At 36.1% G+C, this 27,543-nt stretch overlaps 1 protein-coding gene across 1 annotated transcript; it reads left to right on the top strand.

The window, feature by feature from the left end:
• Positions 1-630: 630 nt before the first annotated feature.
• LOC148175160 (uncharacterized) lies at positions 631-27,543 on the top strand. Its single transcript, XM_088036296.1, has 7 exons — positions 631-801; positions 19,557-19,695; positions 20,854-21,267; positions 26,165-26,505; positions 26,552-26,739; positions 26,927-27,094; positions 27,186-27,543. Exons 2-7 carry the CDS (start codon positions 19,561-19,563, stop codon positions 27,410-27,412), a joined length of 1,473 nt encoding a protein of 490 aa, XP_087892422.1. The 5' UTR covers positions 631-801; positions 19,557-19,560; the 3' UTR covers positions 27,413-27,543.

Raw genomic sequence — 27,543 nt, 5'->3', positions numbered from 1 at the left:
GTTACCATTGTCAGGAAATTAGTGCGAGAACTAAGATAATTGTCGCCATTTTTAGTTACATAAACTCTTACATTAGTTGACATTAATTTAGAATGTAATTTAGTGCAATTATCTGTAACACAAGTGAAATTACTAATATCGCGCGCAGAAACACTGACTAGTCAGTCTTTAAATTAGGAAATCAGGTTAAAAATGCTACGCAAATAAAAACAAAAATCAACCGCAACTTTGCAGCTCGCCGATGGAATCAAAAATAAAATATACTTTCTCTATTTTTTGCTAGACTAATTAATCAGATATATCGTTAGAAGTATGCATTCTCCATTCATTTCTTCATCTTATTCTAACGTGACCAGTTTTTATTTTCTAAAAATTCCAGCGCTTAGTCAGCAACACGATTTCCTCGAGTATGTAAATTATGTTTTCGTGGGTTCGGGTGGTAACGCAACATTCAAGTCTCTCGCCTTATCACGCAATGCGTGAGATCTTATGAATGGACACGAGTATTACTTTCCTAAGGACTGATTTATACTTGCTACATTGGCGTCTTAAGAGCTCATCAAGATCCTCCAGTGTTTACTCTGCGGAAAAAGTGAAATACAGAGTGGTAACCGTCTTAGACCACCACCAAACCGGCCGTAACCAAAGTCAGTCTCATCGTGACTCGTGCCCGGATAGGAGGCCCGGTCTTATGTTACACTTTTATTATCGTGCTTTTGATATGAACTTTATTCCGAGTGGTGTGAGATTTTTCCGAGTGGTACGTGGAGTGTTTAATGTTTACCGGTAAAAGAAAGAGTGGTAAGTCGCTTCTTATTATTGAAAAAAAAAAACTCATTTCCTGACTTTTACTTGGAATTGTTTTAGTTGAGATGATGTGGTTTCGGATGTCGGCATCCTAAATTTCACTAGAAAAAATTAGCGAAAGTTCGAAATCCGTGGCTGTGATTTTACCATTTTGATTAATGTTCTCCTGTTGTGTTCATATGACAATTAGTTCACATATGTAAAGGTGATTGATTACATAGCTATCAGCACTGACAATATTATTTTAACCTTGTAACCTTAAGTTAGTCAAAACGGAACATAAACGTTCATGCACGGGTTGTTGCGGTCTAGAAACTGGAAGCGCTGAACGCCCACCGCTCCTGAAGCTATTGTGTCCGAAATCAACAATTGCCATTGTTCTAGAATTAAAGTAATAAAACAGTTAACATACATTCGTAGTGAATTATGGCGACTTGCTATACGATACAGCACTAGAACGTGCGTGAGTTGGAATTGTAATTATTGTTGTGGAGAAAAATTCCTTCACATATAAGCGACGCTGACCGCTATAAAAGAGAAAGAAGACAGACTATTTTACCCAAGCAACGTTTCTCAATCCTACTAATGTAGATTTATAAAAAAAATAATCTTACTCATCAAATCTGAGCGCATTTCGTTGTTGTATGATTGCTGTAATTTGACCATTACGTATTTTTGCGATTGTTAGGAAGACCGCAAAATCATTAGCACTTCGCATTGGGTTATAGTCGTACTAATCAAACATAATTGTATACTTACGTGTTGATACACCCTTCAAGCAATCACGCGTTGAAGTTATCATCGTTCTTTAGTTTATTACAGGCAAAACAACGTAATAATACAAATAAAGATGTAAGTGCCTACGCATGTTACACTATTATTCTAAATTACATGTCCAAAATATTGAACGTTTATAGAAACTGTACTTGTAAGTGTTTGCCTTAGTTGTTTGACTTGTGGTGTCAATTATCTACAGTATTTTTTTGAGGTGTTAGTTATGAATAGTTATGATAGAAAATTTTCAAAAGAGAGAGTAGAATTCTTTGAATTCTGTATTAATAAAATACTTGTATTTCGTGTCCGATAAAAAAATCAATATGTATTATATACAAGGTGTTGTAATTAAACTCTAATGCTTTTGAAATAAATGGAAAAAAATGTAGTGGTTTGGTTTAAATTAATTTAACGCAAGGGATAAAAATTCAAAACTACAGACCTCATCTGGCGCCGCTGTTTAGCATAAAATTATGAGATAAGTTGAAATAATTACAAGCTAGCCAACATCATGGCGGTTGAAAAAGCAGTTTTAATCAATAATGTAACTTTAAATGAAGGTGTTAGTTAAAAATGAAATATGTTTTAACGTCAAAACTTTTGATTTAATATGATATTTGTAGATACATTAAATAATCTGAGTATGTATTTAATTGTGATTTGTTAGACATGTAATCTTTATTGCCATTCGGTTTTCTTAAATGATGTAAGTTCTTATACACATTTTTATGTTATTTGAATATAATAGATAACTACAAAATCTGTTGCCCATTTTTTTTATTAAATACAAAACGAGTTAAGTTTAATTATACAGGGTGATGAAAAAAAGACGCTCATGCTATCTATCATGTTGCAGCTAATTCTTTCCTGAGCCCAAATTTGAAAACCAAAACGAAATTTGTGTTTTTTTCACTAAGATAGAAGGTTTCTTTTATAAATGATTTGGATAACAATTTCATTGATAGACATCACATTTTTACAGTTAATGATATTCGGTATCAAAAAAAGGATAAAAAGTTTCTTAAACTTTTAAAAGTATACAGGCTGTCTCAGAACTCGTGACCCAGAGAAAAAAGACTTATGAAGGCAACAGTTCTGAATCAAAATTTCGAAACAAAAATTTTCTAGCTCAAAAAATAATCGAGTTACGACAAAAAATCGATAGCCAATTCGGAAGCTAAACAGAATTTGAAAATCGGTAACTATGGACACATACTATCGTCCATTGGTCAGACTCTCGTTGCCCAGGAAATTGGGATGGCCTTTTACTCCACATCTAGAATAAGCCTTTGGTATTGGTTGTTAATTTTTTACCCTCTATCAAATACTATTAAACTTAAGCAATTTTTGTTTTGAAATTTACCATCTGTATTGCTGTCAGCACCTTTCCTTGCTCTCTGGGTTATAAGTTCTGGGACAACCTGTATATCTAATATTTCTTGGCTTTGTAAAAAAAATTTCAATGTTGCAACATTTTAAAGCTCTAAGTATTAGTGTTGCTTAGTTACGAAAACTGCCAAATGAAAAATTTTATTAGGAAGTGTTGAACAGCAGTGCAAAGTTTTTCCTTTGAAAAAAAAAATCATATTGTCAAGAGGAATAGGTTTAGATTAATTTTGCTTTGATTTCTAAAATGGTTTAACTGAAGAGGACATGGTACTTCCACTCATAGACGCCATTTTTTATTACCCTGTATAAAAGTCAATTAAACGACTTTCCTGTTCAAAAAGAAATTTTAGCCACCTTACGAAAATTAGTTGAATTTGCCATTACAAATATTAAGTTATTTTTTTGAAACGATTTAGTAATGATATCTGAAATAACGAATAGAAGTTAGTGCTAAATTTAATGTCTATTTCTGATTCAAAATTCCCAGAAAGAAGGAAAGATGGGAAATATTAAAAGCATCAATAATTATTATAAATAGTAGGTAAACGTGTTGCGGCCGTAAAACTTAAAAAAATGAATACGGCTATGTGGCAGGCAATGGAGTGGAAACAGAAATTTTTGCCAAGTTAAAGTTGATAACAATCTAGCGTCTCCTACTTTGAAAATTCGACTTGGATCAATATCTTTTGTGTATGATAGTCCACATGATTATAATACGAACTTAAAGAAGTCAACGATATTTGTAGAAAAAAGCAAATTGAATAGATTCCTACTTTGGTCCTTGTAGATGCCGTTAGAAGTCTTACAAAGGCATATCTTGGAATGCCGCTTACTGTCAATTCTCGCCAGCTTTATCAATAAAGAAACAGCAACCACATTTGCACCTTGACAGGTGATATTTTCATTACGATAATGTTGCTAGAAATAATTATCAGATGAAACATCCAAAGGAAGAATTTTTGTTGTACTACCAATGGCTGTTGCAAAGCTTTGGATCAGATTGCTGGTAAAGAGGTAAGATTTAAAGCTCCATTTATCTTACAAATCCCGATGATGATGAATATATGTTTAAAGAACCGTAAACTAAACTTTTGTTGAGTTAAAGACAGACAATATTTCATCTTCAGCTACATAGGTATATGTGGAGAATGGAGATAGCGCCCATTCGTTTAATTGGCAAATCGTTTCCTCTGATATTATCTCCATTATTACAGTTAAACGGATAACAACAAGTCAACATTGATGGATGAAAGTTGTTATTAAACATACATCACACCACGAAGAATGAAATAACCAAAATCCCATTATGATGGTCATTATAAAAATAAAACAACATTTATATTATGAAGATTATCTGACCTTTGTTGTTAAATACTAGTCTTCGTCTTCGACCACCCGTTGGTAAAATCCTACACACTTAATTAAAATCAATTCTCGCTTTTAACTCCATGGATATCGGATCAATACCTGAGTGTCTATTCAAGTAAGCACGACATTAGTCCAGCCTTGTGATTCCGAGTAATTCGAATTTGTACGGCCAGTCCGACTTGGTTAATTAATAATGCAATGGAATGTTGTTGAAACAGATGGTGCTAATTGATGAAAAAAGAGATTACTCGCAATAATTATCCTTCGACGGTATTAATTCAATTAACGATTAAAAGTACAATGTTCTCATAATAGTTAATTATGAGATTTTTTTAAACGGATGGATTTTATACAGATCGTGCTAAACACATCTTATTCTCTTCTTTACCGTAACTTCTGGGTCGTTTTCAGTATCGCAACATCTAGAAGTACTTCCTGAGGTTAGGTTACGTGCCAGGTTTCCGCTACTTTAGTTTATTATTGTTCCACAGGTGGTAACTTTTGCTCTTCTTGCCACATATCTGTTTAGCGTTTCCTCCTCCATTTCAATTTTTTACAATGAGTCATAATAGCTCACGAACGAAATGGGAGTGTTCGCTCAATTTGAATAATTTTTACCTAGAAAACAATCAATGGAAAATTTTAAATTACAGTTAACCATATGTTACTACACATTAATTACAAAACATCCTATACCTCTGTCCAGTCTAACGGATTGTCCGTGAAATTTTAAATTTATGGTTCTTCGAACATGTTTTCTCTTCCGATAGCTAACTTGCACAATGATGGTCATATTTTAATAATTCACTAAATATGATTTATGACTTTTTGGATAATAGTTTATATGGCAGTTATGAGCCGCAAAGTTGGTAATAAAATATTAGCACGTAAATCTAAAAAGTAAAATTAGAAATTTATAGTTAAAAATGGTTAAATTTGTTACCGTTAAAAACAGTAACCTAGATTTAGGAGGGCATGGGAATTTTCCCAACAAAAGCAGCTCTGGTTTTACCTCACAAGGTTACAATGAAATCGGTTAATTTTTTGTGGGATGAAATTAATAAAAATTAGATCGCTTCGTGCTAATACATTATGTAACCAGGACACTTTATCATGTGCCCCAGGAGTCTCTAATTGAAGCATGAATAAATACGATCTACAATTGAATAGCATTATCATGTTTAAGACTGACTATAATTGAAATCTTGGAAGAAATAATCCGTTTATGTCTAGATAGAAATCAAAGCAATTCAAGTGTGGAACAAGAAATTGATATTAACGTTGCGACATATTCAAACCACAACATGCACACAAATTACAAAATATGATCGGGAAGTAAATTCTGTGTACAGTTTCTTTCTGTATTGTTGATTTTTCAATTAAATCACAATAGTGAATTTGGAATGTGATGGGGCTGGATACGTGACATACCACTTTCTTGTGATATTTTATTTTCCATATTATCTGTCTACACATAACAAGCAAATACAAGTGAGACGTGTTAAAAGGTCTATTTGCTTGATTATTACTAAGATTTGCCTTATTTGTCTTAGGAACGCCTCTTGAGTCGCCAGGTTTGTAAAGACATTTGATAAATAATCATGCAATTTATCGTCTTTCGTAGCTTCAGGTTTTCTTTTTGTCCATTTTTTAAGTATCTACTGGTGTTTCAACTTGCGTTCAAAAACATACATGAACTTATTGAGATCAACAATAATTCCTTTTTCAGAAAAGTTAATTTTTGTCTTTGCTTGCGCTTTAAAATTGGTAACATTCAACTAACTGATTTATTTAAAAAATTTGTAGATAAAACTCAAAACAAATTATGTTGAATTACACATTAATAACCCTTTAAGGTTTTTCATTCATAAAAATGTTTCTTCTTTTTCTGGTTTTTAGACTGAATTATTTTGATTTTGGAACATCCTGCATGAGCACACAAATGAATGGGTTGCATTATTTCCTGGAAACTTGCGATTAAGTAGGTACACCTAATAAAACGATTCGAACAAACTACATTTCACTTTAGCCAAAAAAGTGTTTAATGATACTCTTTTGCTACGGGAGATAATTTAAAAACTTCTGTAGGTACATACTCATTTATCCTATTTTGTTTTCAAGTGACTTATTTAATTACCGATAATTTATTCGAGCGTAAATTTTTCAAACGAATAATGGAAATAAAGCGTGTCTTTAGTTTTGAACCTCAGGAAGGCAATTAGATTTTATTTCATTTATTTTATTTTTTTATTCTGATCTAATATCGCTCAATTTAAACGCAACCACTGGCAATGATCTAATTGCAAGATTAATAGTCGTATAGCAAACTTATTCTCAGATTTCTACGGTATTCTGACTCATCAAGTCTTCACAATTTGGATAAAAGAAAAACAAAAAGGATGACAGCAGTATGGAATGGAGCACCCAATCAGATAATCGTAGTAGCTCCATTGTTATAATGAAAAAACTTTAAAGCATTCATTTCAAAGAAATTTTGCATTGTCTATAAAAAATGAAAAGAAGTGAGTCAAAATGAACAAAAAGAAACTTAAATTAATTAATTAAAATTAACTGAAATGTAGAAATAAGTATAACAATAAAAAATGTAAAACTGCCACAAATTGGAGACTACAAATTATTAAAATAATTTTCCTCCAATTTCTGCAATTTTAGAAGTCAAGTAAACACTCGTGACAAGCGGTAGCGATTAAACGGCGTGAAGCCCCCCAGCACAGCGCAGGATGGCCGAAGGCTGTGCCTTTGTAATTATATATTTCCTGTAGTTTTAAGGGCTTAATTAGCGAGCAATTTTAATCTTAAACCTATAGGTATCAATTAGCAATTGCATAATTTTCCAGTGAGCTGCCATGAGGAATAGGTATGTGAATAATGACCGTTTTTGCAAAAGATTGCAATTTTACAAAATTTCAAATTCCAAATTGCGCAGACTATAGAAAGTGCGGCTCTTCAAAAGACGCTTTTAAAGTTCTAACCTGTTTCAATCAAAGTGACTTAATAAATTTATTGCGTTTACAGACCATAAAACGCACGCTGCGAAGTGCGAAGATATCTGCAGATTCATCGTCGGATGCAAGTCGTGGTATCTTGCACGATCATAATCGCAGCATTTGCGATACTGCAACAGATAACCCCCACAATAATGACTGTTTTGTAGCTTTAAGATACTCATTGATTGGTATGTAATTTTGATTTTTCTTTCCTGTGGTCATTATTTCAGATGCGATAGAAGTAGTAAGTAAGTTTATCTCCGATCTCCTAAGTAATAACTGCATTCCTACTGTGAAAATTTAAAATGAAAATAGGTGGGTCCCACGCATATGGGCGTCTACTTTATTAAATTACTTTGGTTCTATTCTTCTACAAGTAGATCGAAATCTAAAGGTACTTCTTTGTAGTTTAATCAGTTGTTCAGTTGCAAAAAGATGACAAGCGGTATTTGGTGATAATATCTCAATACCATCTATTGGCTCCACTTGCAAAGGAGCTTAGTCATCATTAACTTCCACAATGTTATGAAGCTACTAATATATGTCTTCTGATGAAGATTCTGTCAGGAAAAATATGGATACTAGAAGGCAATCAGAATTAAACGTCAGAACCCGCAATTAAAATCAACTTTCGAAGTACTTTGAAAGGTTTTTAATAGCTGAAGTGAACGAAAATGACTGTTAAAATTGAACTTGTCTACCTTTACCGTTTCTGCAGAAAAAAGTTTCTTGCACCGAGACCACCACCTACATCATGGAAATTGAAATTCTCTTGTAGGAAGGCACGAAACGGTACCAACAATGCTCTGAACATTTCCCATTGTGTTTCAGGTCGGGAGGTATTCAAACGAGTTGTTTTTTACATATTTACATATTGAATAAGACCCCAGTGAAACGAGATTTAATTATTAAAATTTTACTCAAATTGCTGTTGACGTAAGAGTAAAACCTACAGGTTATTGTACTTATTCAAAGTACCGAAAGAACGTTTCTTCCACAGGTCAACATTTATTCATCAATGCTGCTGCTGTTACTTTCTGTCCAGTTTTTATCTAATTGAACGAGATTTATAGAGGAAACTTGGCGGAAAAACGCCGACCATGAAAGAGCACGTGCGCTTAAATTAATTATTTGCAGCACGCTACTTATTTTATGTATTAATATTTCAGGTATCAAACTGGTCGTTTTGGAGTCCTACAATCCTAGATAATCTGCGTAATGATGCAATAAAAGAAATTTACTCATATCGACATTCATGGTGTACATTATTGTGGGAGCATCGCAAGAATCTATAATATCAATATAAAAATTGATACATTATTGTTTATTATCAGCGGGACGTTTATTGCTTTCATAAATAGAAGATTAGGTACAAAGTACTTAACCTTATACTAATTAAATGAAAATAAATTTACAAATAGCGGTAACTTAAAGTACGTGCTACTTTGACACTGATTGTTTTATAATTGTAAATTATTGTTTGTTTGACAGTTGCCTTATTTGTGTTTGAATAAAAATATAACTGAATATTCAAACAAATGTAATAAACGCTTACAAATCTAAGTGTAACGTACGAGTACTTTTACTAATAATATACATTCAGAGACACGCACATGGGTATTATTACAGATATTTTCTCTTCCCGTACTGCATAAGACATGTTCTGTGTCAAGAGATATTCAAAGCGAGTACCGTGTTCTAAAACTGTCTGCAACGTCTTCAGACTAAATGAGCTCCCTTTGTGTTGCACAAGAATAAAAATTGCATTTCAAGTACTCTTAACTGTTGAATACAATTTTTCCTCACTTTCTACCAGTCAAAGAAACCACACACAAAAAGAAAATAATAAAATTCGCGAGTTTCTACATTCTCATCCCAAAAACGATCAATGTTGCCGGAAATCTCTCGTTATCCGGCATTGAAAGCTCGTAGTTATCACGAACCAATTGCATATTTATAGCTAACCTACGCGTGCCGAGCAAGATTAAGGTCGTGAAACTTCGATGACGGTGGCAATTTATCAATTTAATGACACTGCAGAATTCTGTCATCAATTATTGTCCGCGAAAATGTGTCTTCTAGAATTGAATTTCAATCTTAAGCTCATTTTTTTTCACGCAAGGAAGCTTTATTAACTTCGCCACGGGCGATTGTTAATTTGATGTCAGTTAGTGATGTCATGTACATAGTTAGATGTCTTCGAGCGGATCATCGAACATGTCATTTTATATCCTGCGGTTGGATAATTGTGGTTTAAATTAGTCGGAGGATGATAAACGAAAAGTTAAATTGCAGGATTGTTATTGTCGATACCTGCAATGGGTGTATCAAATTTTTTCCATTTACAAATTGATCTTAATTAGAAATATTATTAAAGTAAGACATGTTTTTCAGTGAAATTGCGAAAAATCATGACAAATTAATCATAAATTTAATTGCAGACGCAGGAATAAGCTTATGATTCGCAATTAATGGTTGAAATTATACCAAGCGACGATCTTCTCATTCGCTTATTTAGACCTTTTTACAAGCAAGATGTCGACATGATTGACAGGAAATTTATTGCAGATATTTTATATAACCGCAAGCTCGCACGAATGTAAATAAATTAATAAAAGAGAGTTAGATTATTGTCTTAGCGTGATTGACTACAACAAAATTGTTGCAATGGTAGCCAAGTATCTACCTTATCTATTAACATTTAGAAAGTTCAGAAATTTATGGAATATCAGATCTTTATCTGTGTATAACACAACAATCTACAAATTTAGCCACCGTTGAAAAACAGCTCCTATCCTCAATAAATTTCTACCAAAAAAGGCATCAACAACTACGGTCTCTTGTACCGATATTTTAACATTCCTACTGGGATATGTTTCATTTGCTGAACATCTTTGCAAGAGGTCATCACATCCGTGTCAGTTTAAATGACCCAATAAAAGTCTAGTTTATTATATCGTTATTATTTTTACTCTGAGAGTTGTTAAACTGAAGTCATTTGCATCTTGTCGCTCATAACCGGATGGATCATTTAATCATTGCGTTTTTGAGTAAGTGCTAGGTACATTTTCCTGTATGCTAAACAGGTACAGGATTTGATCTAATTAAGTCATAAATCTCCGTCAATTAAGCAAACGCTCTTTGTTAAACGGAAGAGAATGGTTGTTTATAATACTAGATGCCAGTACCTTTAAAACCGTTTTTTATTACTTAATTAACCGTAAACATGCTGTTCGAGCTGTGAGAAGTCATGCAGAAATTCAAGAACTAAAAGAAGTAAATGGTGCGATCTTCTCAGTCTGTGTTAAATTAGTACAATTGCAAATGATGGATTATCGTCTAGCTAACTGTGCAAGTAATTTATTATAAGCGATGAAAAATGGATTCGTGTTGAGTGTAAAATATTTCAAAACAAGATAAATCAACATAACTGAGCGTAGGTAATAAAAAGTTGTGCTAGGTCAAATCTTAACACCGAAGACTTTTTTTCTGAAATTTCACTTAACTTTTACTGGCCACTGAACACGTTACTTCATATTTATGCTCAATCGCGCCGGTTATTAGCAGCGGTTACCCGACATTTCTTTCTTCGAGTTAATTGTCGGCATACACAAACAAAACCACAAATTCTTCTACAAAATGTTGAGGTATAGTAAATGCGCTTATTGAACCTGGTTGCAGTTTTATATCCACAGAACCATAGAATCATTTCCCATTATCCGGAAAAGAGAACCGTTTTATTTGCATTCTGTGATCACAGGATGTAATAACACTGTCGCGCATCACAACAATCTTTAGCATCAGCGATATCTTGAAATTGCTGTAATTATACAGTTAGTATTACCCTATCTGCACGTTATCTGCATTTACATCATATTTTATTACTTTCGTTTATTGCAGTCAGATGTTACATACGTTACTTTAACGCCCTGATTAGAACAAAAATTGGAAGATCTTTCCACACCAACATATTAGTTTTGACGCGACCTAAAAACCGTCTGGGCCAGCTATAATTTACGCATCAGAATGCTTTCTTCTAGACAAATAAAAACAAAGTTAGCGGCTAATCTAACTTTCGTTGGCTGAGCAAAATTTCCAGAATAATTAATGAAGTAGTGTTAACTGTACCACCGAAATTATTTACTTCTCTTTTCACCTGTCAGGAAACTGTAACAGATGGATTTAATTTAACAGATCATTAACATTTTATTTTCTAGGGCTCAAATTAAATATTTTGTAGGTAGCTGTTGCAAAAGTGAAAATTGACGTAATTATGATCATCAACGCGACAATTTAAATAATTAAAATAACTTGCTCATAATTGAATGAGCGCCACAGGTTTACTAACAAAAACACACCACGAATGGGCATGATCAACATACTAGTACGCATTGCTGGTGATTTTCATCTTATAATTACTTGGAAAACCGGGAAAAGCCACGTAAAAAAATAATTATTAAAGGGAACTCTTAATCCAGGTATTTTGTAATGATTGATTGCTTGTAACTGTCATCTTTTTTGTGTAAAGTATTAACAGTTACTTATCATTAGCAATAATTAATTTAAAATAAATAAAAAATAATAAATTGATGCGTCGTCTGAAATTAGTGATGTTATTATTGATATAGGAGAATTGGATCGTTTAATTTTCCGTCCGTGAAAACATAGTGTCAAAACAGAAAATAATTTTAATTTTACAGAATCCGTGCCGGAAATGTTTTTCTATTAGATTTAACATAGAATTATAGGCAAATTGATTTGATTGAAGTAAGTGTAACGTAAGATAATTACCTATAAATTTTATTAAATACCTAATTGTTAATGTGGATATTAGAAGTGGGTATTATTAGAAGTAATTTAACCGACAAAGCTCCACTCATTTTATATATAATAAAACTAGAATTATACCAAAAAATGAACTAATTTGTATGTCACACCAGTGAGAGGAAGAAGAACAAAAATAGTAATAAAATCAGTCACAAATCAACAACGGTGCTCCTGCGATTATGATTCACTTTCATGGTTATTAGCGCCCATAATTGACAGCGCATCGTGTAATTTGATAATGTTCTCATTTACATTTAATTGTAACTTGCGATGGTTTGTGCCGCAATGTGTTTACAAAATATAATCCTGCATAAAAATTTCTTGGATATAGACCGGAAATCAGGTTTCTATAATAATTAGAAGCAAACTGACTGTAGTGTTAAGATATGCTTTCTCTGTAAAAAGCGAAAAATCTTGATACTGAAAAAACGGAAATTAATTATGGTAATTAATCTAATAGAGACGACAAAATTGAAGATGTCGTGATGCTCTGAATTAATATGAATGAGCGTGAAAGCTGAAGAAAAGCTTCAGCACGTGACAACTTAAATTTGTTTTATTCATTATTAACATTTTTGACAAATCGAATAAATAAATAATGCACAAAAAACTAACAGTAAGTGATAAATTTGGATTCACTACTAATTTTTATACTCAGTTTAGCGTCTTTAAGAATACATTATTATTTTTATGTATAGTTAAAGTTGTCATAATTGAAGTGCAAATTATTTCTAGTAATTTTATGTATTGTCACGTTGGCCGAAAAATCAAAAGTCTCGCTTGTAACAATAACAATTTTATTGTGCACTATGAACACTCTCGTACTTCACAATTACAACACTTTTCAGGATTTCCAAATACTAGACTATCTACAATCCTATCACTACTCCCCTATATACAGATATTCCCCTACCACTAGCCTAATGCTGGAGCGCTGCGAGAATATTCGGGAGTTCCGCGTATGAATAAGAATTATTCCACGAATCGCTCGCTCTAGAGCAGAGCGGAACGTTCCAGCGCTGGCGCTCGAAGCTTCCAGAATCTTCTCGTAACACTGCCCCCCTCTTAGTTCTGATCGTCCCGATCAGACCAAACACCTGATTCTCCGTGATATTTACAAAGTCTATTTAGATGAACCACTTTCATCTTTGAACGGGCGCTGCGTTGGATCCGATACACCACGTCGTTGATCCGCTTGATCACCTTATACGGTCCCTCCCATGTAGGTGTCAACTTCGGAGATAGGCCCTTCTTTCGTCGAGGGTTGAATAACCACACCAAGTCTCCTTCGTTGAATCCTTCATGATTAGCCGTCACATTATATCGGGACCGCATTCTGTCACTAGCCATTTTGATCCTCTGCCTCACAAGGTGGTGTGTATCCAGTAGGGTCTCCCTCAGGTTGTCGACGAATTCCGGTACTTCCCTTCGCTCCGCCCCAGGCGAACCAAGCAGAAGATCACAAGGGAGACGCAGCTCTCTTCCAAACACAATCTTCGCTGGTGTTTCTCCCGTGGTTTCATGAATGGCAGCTCTGTAGGCCATCATAAACAAGGGCAGTCGACGATCCCAATCCCTCTGGTGCTCTTCCACTACCTTGGACAGATGTTCCTCCATCGTCTGATTGAATCTCTCGACCATGCCGTCGGATTGCGGGTGCAAGGGTGTGGTTCGAGTCTTCCTAATTCCCAGCAGCTTACACATCTCTTGAAAAACGCCAGACTCAAAATTCCTTCCTTGATCGGAATGCATTTCGAGTGGAACTCCAAACCTGCTGAAGAAATTATCCACTAGGACTCGAGCTACTGTAGTGGCTTCTTGGTTGGGAAGGGCATACGCTTCCGGCCATTTACTGAAATAATCCTGCACAACCAAGATGTACTTGTTGCCGTCATCAGTTTTTGGAAATGGCCCGGCCACATCTAGAGCGATTCTCTCGAACGGGGCTCCCACGTTGTATTGTTTCATGCCTCCTTTAGTTCGCGTTCGAGGTCCCTTGCTCGCCCCACAAACTGAACATCTCCTACACCATCGTTCGACATCTTCCCGGCAGCCAACCCAGTAATACCGCTGCCTAATCTTACTTAAGGTTTTGTTCACTCCGAAGTGAGCGCCTGATGTTCCGTCATGGACCTCCTTGAGTACTTGGGGAACTCTATTCTTGGGCACTAGTAACTGGGAGGTTACTTTCTTCCCGTCTGCGCTTTCCCAAGCCCTTTTCAGTACCCCATTTTCTACTCGCAGTGAGTCCCACTGCGCCCACATCGCCTTCAACCCTGGACTCTTTTCCGAGACATCTTCCCAACGCGGCCTTCCATTATCCGCTTCCTTCCACTCCAGCAGTGGCCCAATTTCCTGGTCCGCCTGTTGATCCTTCCGAAGATTCTCCGTAGTCCAGTCATCATCACAACCGATAACCATCCTGTTTATCGGCAATGGCCCTTCAATCTTCGCGCACTGCTTGCAATCCTTGCAAGGTCTTCTAGAGAGAGCGTCAGCGTTATTGTGTTGCTTTCCTGGTCGATGTTTGATTTTGAAGTGGTATTGCTGCAGCCGCTCAATCCACCTAGCCACTTGTCCTTCGGCGTCTTTCATCTGTAGTAACCACGTGAGGGCAGCATGATCAGTCCTTATCAAGAACTCGTGGCCAAACAAGTATTTGTGGAAATGCTCTACGGATTTTACAACGGCCAGCAATTCCTTTCTTGTAGCGCAGTAATTTCTCTCTTGCTTGCTCAACACTTTGCTGTAATACTCGATCACTCTCTCTTCTCCATCCTGCACCTGCGATAACACCGCTCCAATGCCGATGTTACTGGCATCTGTGTCCAAGACGAACTTTCCATGAGTCCTGGGGTAGCTCAAAATCGGGCTAGTGCACAAAGCTAACTTCAGCCGCTTGAAACTGCTTTCGCAGTCTGATGTCCAGTTGAATGATGCCTTTGCTTCCGTTAGTTTGTGCAGAGGTGCAGCAATGTTGGCGAAACCTTCTACAAACCGCCGATAATACGTGCAAAGTCCAATAAAACTTCTCACATCGTGCTTGTCCTTGGGTCTGGGCCATTCCTTAATCGCCTGAATCTTATCTTCGCAGGTCTTGATTCCTTCAGATGACACCGTATGCCCCAGAAACTCCACTTTCTTCCGAAATAGATGGCACTTTTTCGGATTAAGTTTTAAATTGGCACCCCTAAACCGGTCTACCACTTCTTGAAGGTTCTTCAGGTGTTCATCGAAGTTTTTACCCATGACCATAACGTCGTCTAAATAAACCAGACAAGTTGTCCACGTCAATCCTCGCAACACACATTCCATTAGTCTTTCGAATGTAGCGGGTGCGTTGCAAAGCCCAAAAGGCATAACCGTAAAGTGGTACAGGCCACTTCCCGTGGAGAACGCTGTCTTTTCCTTGTCTTCGGGATGAAGTCCCACTTGCCAATATCCACTCTTCAGGTCTAAGGTTGAGAACCACGTCGACCCTGACAGAGTTGTGAGAGTGTCGTCAATCCGGGGTAATGGAAAACTGTCTTTCTTGGTAACATCGTTGAGTTTTCGGTAATCCACACAGAATCTTGTACTACCGTCTTTCTTGGTTACGAGCACAACCGGCGAAGACCAAGGACTGTTGGATTCTTCAATAATCCCTTCTTCTTGCATGGATTTTACCAACTGTTCGGCCTGCTCTTGCTTCGCCCACGGTAACCTTCTCGGTGCCTGTCTGATGGGTTGATGGTCGCCCGTATTGATTCTGTGTTGAACGATGTTCGTTCTTCCTAATGGTTCATTCTCAACGGCGAACACGTCCTTATTCTTCTTGATGAAAGCCTGCGCTTTAAGAGCCTCTTCTTCAGAAAGGTCACTCGTGTCTACCTCCAGCTTTAACTTTTTCACGGTCTTCACGTTTTTCTTTGATGGCTGTGCGTCACTTATTCTGGAGATCGGAACACACACAGCAACTAGTTCGCCCTTCTTGATCGTGACTGGAGTAGGGTTGATATTCGCCACCCGCACAGGTATTTCTTTCGTCACTTTTACTAGTGTCTTTCCAACAAGAATTGGTTTTGTCATGTCTCTAGTTGGTTCAATCATTCCAACGCAGCTCCCAAAGTTACTTCCTAAACGCACACTTATCACTTTCTCGCTGTTCCCATCCACACAAGTATTTTCACAGGCGAACGCTTTCACTCCATCTTCTTTTACTTCTGGGGTCGATAACACAAAGCTTTCGGTTCCAATCTTGAGGATCTTCTCGTTGTGATTAAAGGAAATCCCATGTCGTCCAATAACATCCATTCCCAGGATCATCTCATCCTCAATTCCTGCCACCAGCACCCGATGCCGAAACTTCATACCTCCCAACTGGACCGTGACCTCTGCCTCGGCACTTACTGTGGCGACATCTCCCGTGACTGTTTTTAAAATAGCACTCGTTGTTTCCAGAGATGTCCTGTTGTCCAACATGTCCTTTCTCACAAGGGAAACCATGGCTCCGGTGTCGACCGTCATCTTCACTTTTCTCCCATTCACACTTCCTTCAATTATCAAACTCTCAAAATTCCTCTTCAAACGCATAACGGAAATAACTTTGGGGCTTGTGCTCTCCCCAGCCAGTGTGTGCCCCTTGACACTGCTGGGCTTTAGTTTTCCGACTGCTGAGGACGTGACTGGGGACCGTTCTGGTCGTTCCTAAGAACAACCCTACAGTCACGTTTAAAATGGCCTGGTTTTCCGCAACGATAGCAGGTCTGGCTAGTTCGCTGCTTCAGTGCCATCCGTAGCTCCCTGTTTTCCTTGAGGATGTCGTTTAGCTCGGCTTTCGTGACGAAAGCGGTAGGTGTTGCCTCTTCTTCGTCAATACCCACACCTCGAATTCGTCGGTAATCGGGGACGTTCACAGAGCTCTTGAAAACGGCTTCCACCTCTAGAGCGCGCACCAGAGCTTCTTTTGCGGAGTGATAGCTGCCCAGTCGGACCGTTCTTTGTATTTCTGGATCTCGAATCCCTTGCAGGAACGTATCCACAGCTAGTTGTTCCACAAAATTCGCCGGAGCCGAAGGGTAGGCGAGCAAAACAAGGCGCTTGACGCTTGCCTCAAATTCCTGCAGAGACTCTCCAGTTCTCTGCCGCCGCGTCTTGAGCTCTGAGACGTATACTTGCTGCAGGTGTTGGTTTCCAAATCTGGCCTCTAACGCTGCCATCAGCTGGTCGTACCGCTCTTTGTCTCGACCTGGAATTGTCTCTAGCAAGTCCAGAGCCGCCCCTCTCAAGGAAACTATCAGAAATGAGGATTTTTCTTCTTCCGACCATCCATTTTGTTTGGCCGCCACTTCGAATTGCAGCTTGTAATTATCCAGTGAAGTCGACCCATCGTAAGTCGGGGGTTTCATTTCTTTCGTTGTGGTCAGGCCGGTCCTATTTGGAACTTGACGCCTTAAGCGCAGTAACTCGTCTTCCACCTGCTGTTTGAATCGCTCCAAATCTTTCACTTCCTCTTTGACGCCTTGTAGTTCTCCCTCAACGCCTCCTAACCGCTCTGTTACCTCTTTTTGAATTTCGTCGACTTTAACCATAATAGTTACGTTCATGTTTTGTTCCATATCTTTAAGCTGGTTCAAGATTTCTGCATTCTCTCTTTGTCTTCTTTCTTCCTCTTCTAGTTTTTCTCTTTGTCTTCTTTCTTCCTCTTCTAGTTTCTCTCTTTGTCTTCTTTCTTCCTCTTCTAGTTTCTCTCTTTGTCTTCTTTCTTCTGTTTCATGTTTTTCATTTTGTCTTCGTTCTTCTTCTTCCAGTTTTTCTCTTTGTCTTTTTTCTTCTAAATTCGTAATCAATTTTTGTTGTGTGTCCATTTTCGCCATCATCGAAGCCATCAATTCTTGCAGCGCCTCCATTTCTGCGGCTTGCTGTCTGGTTTGAACAGGCATAAAAATTGTCCACAATCAAGTAACAATGTCACAGTCCGGTAATGTCACGAATTTTCCGATCGAAAATTCCAGAATTTTCTCGATCACAATGCTGGACGGGATCCCACTTTCTGACACCAGTTGTCACGTTGGCCGAAAAATCAAAAGTCTCGCTTGTAACAATAACAATTTTATTGTGCACTATGAACACTCTCGTACTTCACAATTACAACACTTTTCAGGATTTCCAAATACTAGACTATCTACAATCCTATCACTACTCCCCTATATACAGATATTCCCCTACCACTAGCCTAATGCTGGAGCGCTGCGAGAATATTCGGGAGTTCCGCGTATGAATAAGAATTATTCCACGAATCGCTCGCTCTAGAGCAGAGCGGAACGTTCCAGCGCTGGCGCTCGAAGCTTCCAGAATCTTCTCGTAACAGTATAATCAAAAAATCAAAATATCTTTGAATTTAATCCCTCTAATTAAGTTGATCTACTTTACAGAAAATTAATTTCAAATTAATTGAGACGTGCTAATCAAAGTGGTTCTTTTGTTAGTGTTAATATGAATCTCTTTTCTTTAATTTATGCAAACTTAACATACTTTCATTAATTAAATCCGATGTAATATAATTTACACAAAATATCTCAAAATAAATAGAACTCGGTTCAATTTGATTTAAATCTCATCTTAAGGCACAAAGCGCCGTTAAAGGAATTACCACATTACCTCCAGAAGATAATCCAAACCATTAATCTTTTTTTTTTATTTCTAACTACATACTAGCAGATGCACTTGTCACACTTGACGAATAAATTGTCTGATTAAATCAATAGATAAGAAATGCCCGGCTCACATACTGTTACTCTTATTAAGTCGTTACAATTAGTAGTTACAATGAAACTGTGGAAAATTATGCACCATAAATTGTTATTATTCTCCTATTACCTTTTCTTTACGATCTACGCTAATGCCTGCTTACTTATTACACAATACGTCCAACTAGTTAAAAAACTAAAGACAGCGCCCATGATGAGGTTGACCATTTGTTCCACATTAGTTCTGCTTTGGATGTTCCGAGCCTCTTATTATGAATGCATTACGCTGTATAAGTGAAGAGAAAATAATATCATGTCATATCAAGAAGATCGCTGGACTAAAATACCAGTTTTAAATAAGAATAAACGTCCCTGCTTTTATAAGTGATGCTCGTTTTACTCTAATTATTGCAAAAGTAGACAGATGCATGTTTCTTGAATTCTAGGAGTGTATTGTAGGTATAACCAAGTTTATACCTCATTAACATCAGAACTATATATAGTATGGCCGTAAATGTGTAGGTTACTGAAATATATTTCGTTTAGCATCATCCCAACTGAAAGGATTCCGCCACTTACAAGAGCAAAAGAAAACAGCTCTCACATCTTCTTTGATCCATTTAAATTCCATATATTATATCCGTTTTCTTTCCAGAAAAATGGAAACAGTGATCCGCGAAGGAACTCTTCGCCTTCTGACTTCCGAAGCTTCGTGTGATGTGATTTTAAGCTGCCAGGGTCATCGTTTAATGGCTCATAAACTCGTTCTTTCAATCGCTAGTCCCATGTTACGTGTAAGTAAAAATTATCTTGATACCTAATCATATTAACAGGTTAAGTTGCCACTGATATTATTAACACCACTGGTGTCTATTGTTCTAAGAAGATTTTAATTACAACCTCGAAGGAAGTGTGCCTGTCAAACAAAGACTAGAGCACAATAGATGGAGAATAAGTAGTAAACAGAATATTAATCATAAGGCAGGCAATCAGAAATGCATCATTGTTGAAATATTAAAAGATTAATGGCTATGAGTACCTTTAGCTTGTAAAATTAATTGACACGTCTTTTTCTGATTTTGTATGGTACTATTTATACAAGAAAAGGATTGTGGTGTTTTTTTCTGCAACGTCACGACTGTTTAAATTTGGATTTAGACAGGTATTCTTATCCTATTTCGTGTACATAAAGAAATGTAAATATGTGATTATGGGCAGCTGAGAAGTGATTGATCTTCCATAGATTCCACGAGTTTTTTAAGGAGAAGCTTTGTTATACCACCGTTACAATATGTGAAAGTGTTAAGTATAATTGTAAATACCAGCAAATTAGGAGTGCGATAAATCAATTGGCAATCAGGATTGGTGCTGAATTTCGGCAGGGCCAAGACTGACCAAGTAACACATTTGTGCGATTTAAGAAACGGTTTGTTCAAAAATGATAACATTTTCTTACATGTTGACGCACATTCCACTATAAAAAATTCTTTATAAGGAAAAGATAAACCACATACCGACTTCAAGCTTACACTTAAAAGCTAAGTTTATTTGAATTTTTTATTGAACGCTCATTACCGTAAATGAACTTCACTAATTGATTCAACTTGTAAACATAAAATAGTTTGCAACGGAAATTGCGAATATCCAAGTCTCTCAATATGTAGTTTTTTGTTAGATCTTCTTTACATCTGAGGATATTAGTAAATTCCTGACAATTATAGAGTCTAGTTTATAAGGAACATTTCCGCCACAGAAATTTGCACTTGAAGACACGACACTTTTCATGATATAATTTCAAAGTTTAACAAACGATGTCAGCGCTCAATTAAAAGAGCATTAAACGCTTAATGAGAAAAGCACACGGCAATAAAATTTTGTGAAACAGACTGTTAAAATACAAGAAATGTAACTTATTGTTACACAACTATTTATTAACCAAGACGTTCTTTCAGGATTTGCTGCAGCATGACGCGTCAGAGCCCGCAGTTCTAATTTTCCCCGACATCAGCAGCAACACGATGTCTTTAATTTTGGACTACATCTACACAGGGAGTGTCGTGGTGTACTCAAGTACCCTCACTGATTTCATCACCGTCGCTACTCTTCTCAAACTTCAAATCGACACGGAGTCGCTCAAAAACTGCGGGAGATTAAAAGAACAGAAGATCGATAAAAAAGAGGAAAAAGTGTGCACTGATGTTTGCAACAAGAAAAACCAAAGAAAACTGCCCAAGTTAGTACCAATTTCTAGTTTTATCCCAAAAACTAGAGACCATCGACCGTTGACAAGTTGTGTGATTCCAAGTCCGTGGTCACCTCGAGAAATGCCTGTTCTTTCAGATCCTCGGACATGCTATACTTCATTGGTAAATATTAAGAAACCGATTAAGTTAATACTTGTTTGAAGCTCGACGAAGATAATTATTTACTCATAGCGCTTTTCTGTAGATCTGTAGTGCCTATTATTAAAGTTAGCAATCTATACGATGGAGTGTAAATATTTACTATCAATATTGATTTTGAGTTACGCCGGCCGAAAATAAATTAGATTTCACCTGTTTAACAGCCTGGAGAAAACCGGAACGGTGATGCTTTACCTCTTTTTATTAGCTCTGAAATTAGTAACACACGTGTCGTAAAAAATTTATTATTCTGTGAAAATATTAACTAATATGGGCAGTGGCTGTCCGAGAAAACCGGTCATTATTTAATAAAAATTGCAACAAGAAATCATCTTTGTGATATTGAGCCGCTATTCTTCCATAATTCAGCAACACGTAAAATTGAAAATATCCTTCGCAACCTGCTCGTTTTGATTTATTAAAAGTAATTACAGCACTTCCGTCTACGGAAAAATTCTTTATTAAATATCGATAATAAAAATAAATTGCTGATTGTTTGATTGCAGTAACCTCAATTTACGATGACAAATTAGATGATAAACTGAAATTGCTTGCTACTGGTGGTGCTTTCAATGGAGATTTAACGCGTTCCTCAACTTTCTTTTAATTCATTTAGTTATGTTTAACTCTAATGAATTATTGCAACTTACATAAAAGGAACTTGTAAATTAGTTACTTTTGGACTGGTCCACTTGCGTTCACTTTGAAAGATTTTGCAGAGTCATTTGCCGGGTTAAACAAACGTATCAGGTTTAGATCTAAGTTATTTGGAGGAGAAATTAGTCTGAGGATCGCTGGGAGCCACAATTTTTTGTTAGTAGTTAGTTATTAAGGCAATGACAAAATATTATGGTTAAACAAAACGTTTTTAAATAAACATAATGCATTGAGCTGAATTAAATAAGTTAAATTCATAGTGATAAGTAAATATCTCCAAAACTTTTTTAGATCTTTTAGTTCCAGAATTTTATTCTATCTAAGTAAAATGAGTATCAATAACTTAAGTTTGCTTCTAAATGTAGACAAAGACAGATTTATTATATCGTAATCTGATGGCGCAAACTGTCAATCTCTTGAAGTTCCGTAGATGTCGAGCATCAAAATTGGAAAAGAATAAAACTTTCATTTAAACAAAAAATTTCCACTTGGTCTTCAGATATTTTGTTATAACTTTTAAATTGTCTTTCCTATAAGCGAAATACGACTTAAATAATATGTACGTATGTAGGTATTTCTTAGAATTTTTTTCAGCTCATCAAAATTCTAGGTAATCATAATCAGTCCATAAAAGTTTTAAAAATTATAATCAAAAAAATAATATTTTTGAAATGAGTGAACCAAAATCTTGAGAACAATGTCCCGGCATTGAATTATTGAAATCACAATGTAGAATCTACTGACACATAAAAAGAGAAAACTCAAATTCAAAGAGCTAATATAAATCAAAATTGATCAGCGCGATTAAAATAACTCTACGATAAAAATCAGTGGAAGCGAGATGAAGATTTTATTTTCATTCTGATCAGTTCAATGATAGACTTTTGTAAATACAGGTGTCCCAGAACTCGTGACCCAAAGAAAAAAAGCTTATGGAGGCAAAAATTCTGAACCAAAATTTTGAACCAAAAATATTTTAGTTCAAAAAATAAACGAGTTAAAACGAAAAACGGTAACCAATCCTGAAACAGAACAGTATTTGAAAATTGGTAACTGTAGACACATAATATCATTCATTGGTTAAATGAACATTACACTCTCGTTGCCTAGGATATTTTACTTTATCTCTAGAATAAGCTTCTGCTTTCGAGAATAGTTGAATACTATTAAACTTAATCAGTTTTTGATTTGATATTTATCATCTGTATTGCTGTCGGCACTTTCCCTTGCTCTATGGGTCATGAGTTCTGAGACACCCTGTATAATACAATCTATTTTACAATATTATGTATAGCCTACTTATACATATTAAAATCCACATACCTGCAACTTGTTGAAAACGCACTGAGATGTAAAGTTAACGCACGGAAACATAACAATTACACTTTTTCTTATTTTATAATAAGTAATTAATTATGACATGATTGCAACAAATTACAAGTACAGTTATCACATATGACGAGTAAAAATTTTAGCAAAAAACCAACATTTCCTTCAACCCATTAGAATGCCAATGCACCTTAAATTGAACAAACCAAAAAGTGGAACTGTTCCTATTTTAGCTACCGGTGACAGTCCCAATATTTATTTAGTGCACCTGTTCTGACAGCAACAACTCGCAAATTTATCACCTTTGCAAAAAACCCATTTCTGTCTTTGTCGACATGTTAAAGCGCTCAGCAAAAAATGTTTATGTCCACCATATATCGACAAGTTGTGTTGAAGTTATCGTCCGAATCGATGTCTTCTGGTAAAATATGCACGCAAGAGCTTGAATGATGTGAAAGGCGGTACCAAAAAAGTAAATAGAGCAATCGTGTAGTGCTTTTATTTTATATGTGAATAAGAAGGTGTCGCTTTTTTGCTTGAAATCTGATCACGTTCGTTTTGTCCATTGTGTTATAATTCAATAAAGCTAGTTCCGTTTGCCGAGGTCACCATTCTTTAAATTGGAGCACTTACAAAGTACCGAATCCTCTGGACAATTCTTCATTTCTTCATGGTTCATTACATGCGGCTTTGCGACGAAGCAACCGCAAATAAGTAATATGCAATGGTAATACTTTACAAAGTATGTGAAAATAACGATACCCAGCAATCGTAACTGTTTTTGAAATGCACGAAACGTGATACATTACCAGTTTTTTATAAAAGAGAAATACTTGATTAGTTAATCATAGAGGAAAGTCAACGTTTGAAAAGTGATCAATCAAAACGAAGAAATTATCTTAGTATTAATTTAAAACGTCCACGTTGAGTAAAAACTAAACTAACAACCAACTCATATTGTCGTAGTAGAGCAAGAATGATGAAGGCTCATTTTTTCCGATAGAATCAGAGACGGGCGATTGCCGATTTGACAACTTAATTAATCAATCCTTTTATTTATTGCAAATCATTTTAACAATTTATCTGTGCGCACAGGCGGTGTCTTTGTTTTGTAAAATAGCTCGCGAGCAGTGATAATAATCGTCTTGTTTTATGCTCTAAAGTTAGTCTTTAATGCAAATTATTTTACTACCGTTGTCTTAATTAACCCGTCAATGATTCGTTGTATCAGACATCGAAGCGTTAAGATGGTTTTTTATTAGTCAGATTGAACACCGGGAAAGGTAAAATAAAAATGATTTTAATCTATTCCATCTCTCAAAATGAAAACCGTTCAAGTAAATTAATGTTACAAAGAGTTATCTACTCTCACATAGTTGCACGTCCGGTAAGTAGAAAGAAACGGTAAATTTGAAGGCATCTAGACATGGACCGTACTTTGGTACTTCGTCAATTTTTCTAACGTTTTTATGTGACTGCTTTCCAACGAATTGAGTGAATATGTTCCAACACAATAGCAAGTAACTGTAACAACAAAACAATAAAAATGCTAAAACACTAAATTATAACTGGACTCCGAATTTCTAAAGACTTAACGAGAACCTAAAGAGGATCGTATTACAGTTTGAAGCAGCGTTTGATTTATTGTAACCCGAATTACCTATACATAACGGCTACTTTTTAATTAGTGCATTTATTTTTAGTGAAATATTGCTGGGTCATGTTGCGGTACCCGCCCAAATTAAAACTAAAATTGTTAATGTTGTAGCGTGAGATTCAAACTAGCTTGGTGATTTTCAATTAAAAGTAACCGCCGACGTTAATAACAGACCACTGTAGAGTTTTAGTGACTAATGGATGATAATGATTGGATGAAATAAGTCCGCTGAACTGAAGATGAGTGAACAGTGGACTCTATTCAGAACGTAGAAAGTATTGCTACATTTTTATATATTCACTGTTCTTTTAAACATAAACAAATCTGTGAGAAAATTTCATTAAACGATGACTTGAGCTATGTCGGTGGTGATTACCATTACAACTCACTTGTGATACTGAATGGCCAATTAATCATGAATAGACGTCGTCAATATCCATTCTTCTGTATCTGTAGATTACATTTCAACCGAAAAACTTTTGATCTCTTGTAACGACTGCGGGGAAATTAATGGTTTGTGGTAGCATCAAAGTTGGACAAGTTAGAGATCACGCATTCGAAATAAGCATTGTAAACTGATGGAAGAATAAAACAGATCTATAAATCATTGGTGAAGGTACACTAAAAGTGGCAGATAATTTAGTAATGACTGACAATTTTTGAATAAAGAAATAAGAACTATTGTATTTCGAACGACCTGTCGATATAAACCGCACACCATTTGCTGAAGCACGCCAATACATTTATTTATTTTTTTTGTTGCAAGTTCTCTAAGAATCTCTCAACATATGGTATTCAGCGATTGATTTTTAATTTATTACTTCATCTAGGCTACTTTTGTAGCACAATATTTTCAATATTTAATAATATGTGCACTTTGACCCATTTCGGCTACGAGGCTATAAATTTGTCTGCACATTCTTATTTTCTCACGACAGGTCGTGACTCTGTATGATAATGTGGGCAGGAGATAGCCACACAAAATTTATGTTCAGTAGGAAGTAGGTCTTTGTCTCCTCAAATTTATAGTGTGCTAATGTTGAAAATGCTTGTACTGAAAAAACAAGAATTTTTAAACAATGGTGGTGATGCACTTAGAAGGAAAGCTGTAAATTGCACGCATGAATTAATTCTTGCATTCCATTCGGGATTTTAATTTCAACGACCTTTATTGAAAATTTTAAGACATATTTATATCCCTTTGTGTGTGTTTTTCAGGAGTTGCATCGCACACGGGACAAAATCGAAGATAGCGACCCTAACAACAACTCGCGACGAAGCGCGAAAAACCTCTCGGTGTCTTCAAGGAACTCGTGCCTAGAATTAGATTTATCTACCTCAATAAATAAAATAATTTGCGACAGAAGAATTCTACCTCAGACTTCGAACTGTGTAGACAAAAAAGACAGTAAATTACTGAAATCTGATCGAAAACAATTAAAAAAAGGGAGAGAAAAAGAGGAGGATGGAGAAGAAGAAGAAAGCAAACTGCAGAAGCCGTTCAAATGTGAAGATTGCGGAAAAACGTTCAGCCAGCTGAGAAACTACAAATACCACAGGTAGCGATTTTTTAATTCCGCGAGGAAGCTTGACGATTGCTTTTAGATCCGTTCACGAAGGGACGAAAGAATTCGCGGCGAAGTGTCCAGAATGTGGGAAAAACTTCAACGACAGAGGTTATCTAAGCAGTCACATGAAAATCCATCGAGACCGGAAAGAATACGCTTGTCCGCACTGTCCTAAGCGATTTAATCAAAGAGTAGCGTACAACATGCATCTGCGGATTCACACAGGTAAAGCAATAAAATAAGATTCAATTACAATTCCGTGAAATTGCGAAAATTCGTGGGCGCGTATTAACTTCCTTTAATTAATTTTATGACCAATAAAGGTTTAATGGGGCATTACTAATTTTATTTGCGTCTGTGGTACTAAGATTTTTCGACAGGCACATCACGTTTGTAATAAATGTCGTTGCAGGCATAAAACCCCATGAGTGTCCTACTTGCGGAAAGAGCTTCTCCAGAAAAATGCTTCTAAAACAGCACCAGCGTGTGCATACTGGGGAAAGGCCGTATTCATGCCCAGAATGCGGAAAAACGTTTGCAGACCGCTCAAATATGAGCTTACATGCGAGATTACATACAGGTATGTTTCAAGAAATATTTTATAGCTTGAACTAAGTGACAAGATAATAACAGGCAAGTCTAAACTGATTAATTTTCAATCTCTTTTTTAGGAATCAAGCCATATTCATGCACTCTGTGTTCGAAAAGTTTCACGAAAAAACATCATCTCAAGACCCACATGAATTTTCACACGGGACTAAAGCCATATACGTGTCAAAAATGCGGTTTAGCGTTTTCTCAGAGCAGCAACATGAGAACCCACTACAAAAAATGTGTTTTGAAGAGTGACGGCAGCGTGTCGTCGGTTTTAGACAATGTTGATGTAGATAGCAATTAAATAACTGTAGATAAAACCAAAAAATAGCGCAAAAGTTCGAAACTTTAGACCGTAATAATTAGATTCAAGAAGTATTCGTTTGCTGACAAATCAAATTCTGTGATAATAACGTAAATGTACAGTTTAGTTAC

The sequence above is a fragment of the Gnatocerus cornutus genome, chromosome 5 (genome assembly GCF_029298725.1).
Source record: "Gnatocerus cornutus isolate USDA-ARS CGAHR chromosome 5, icGnaCorn1.1, whole genome shotgun sequence".
In the NCBI taxonomy this organism is placed as follows: domain Eukaryota; kingdom Metazoa; phylum Arthropoda; class Insecta; order Coleoptera; family Tenebrionidae; genus Gnatocerus; species Gnatocerus cornutus.
Note: the sequence above shows the minus strand (reverse complement) of the source record. Positions and strands in the feature narration are given on the sequence as shown.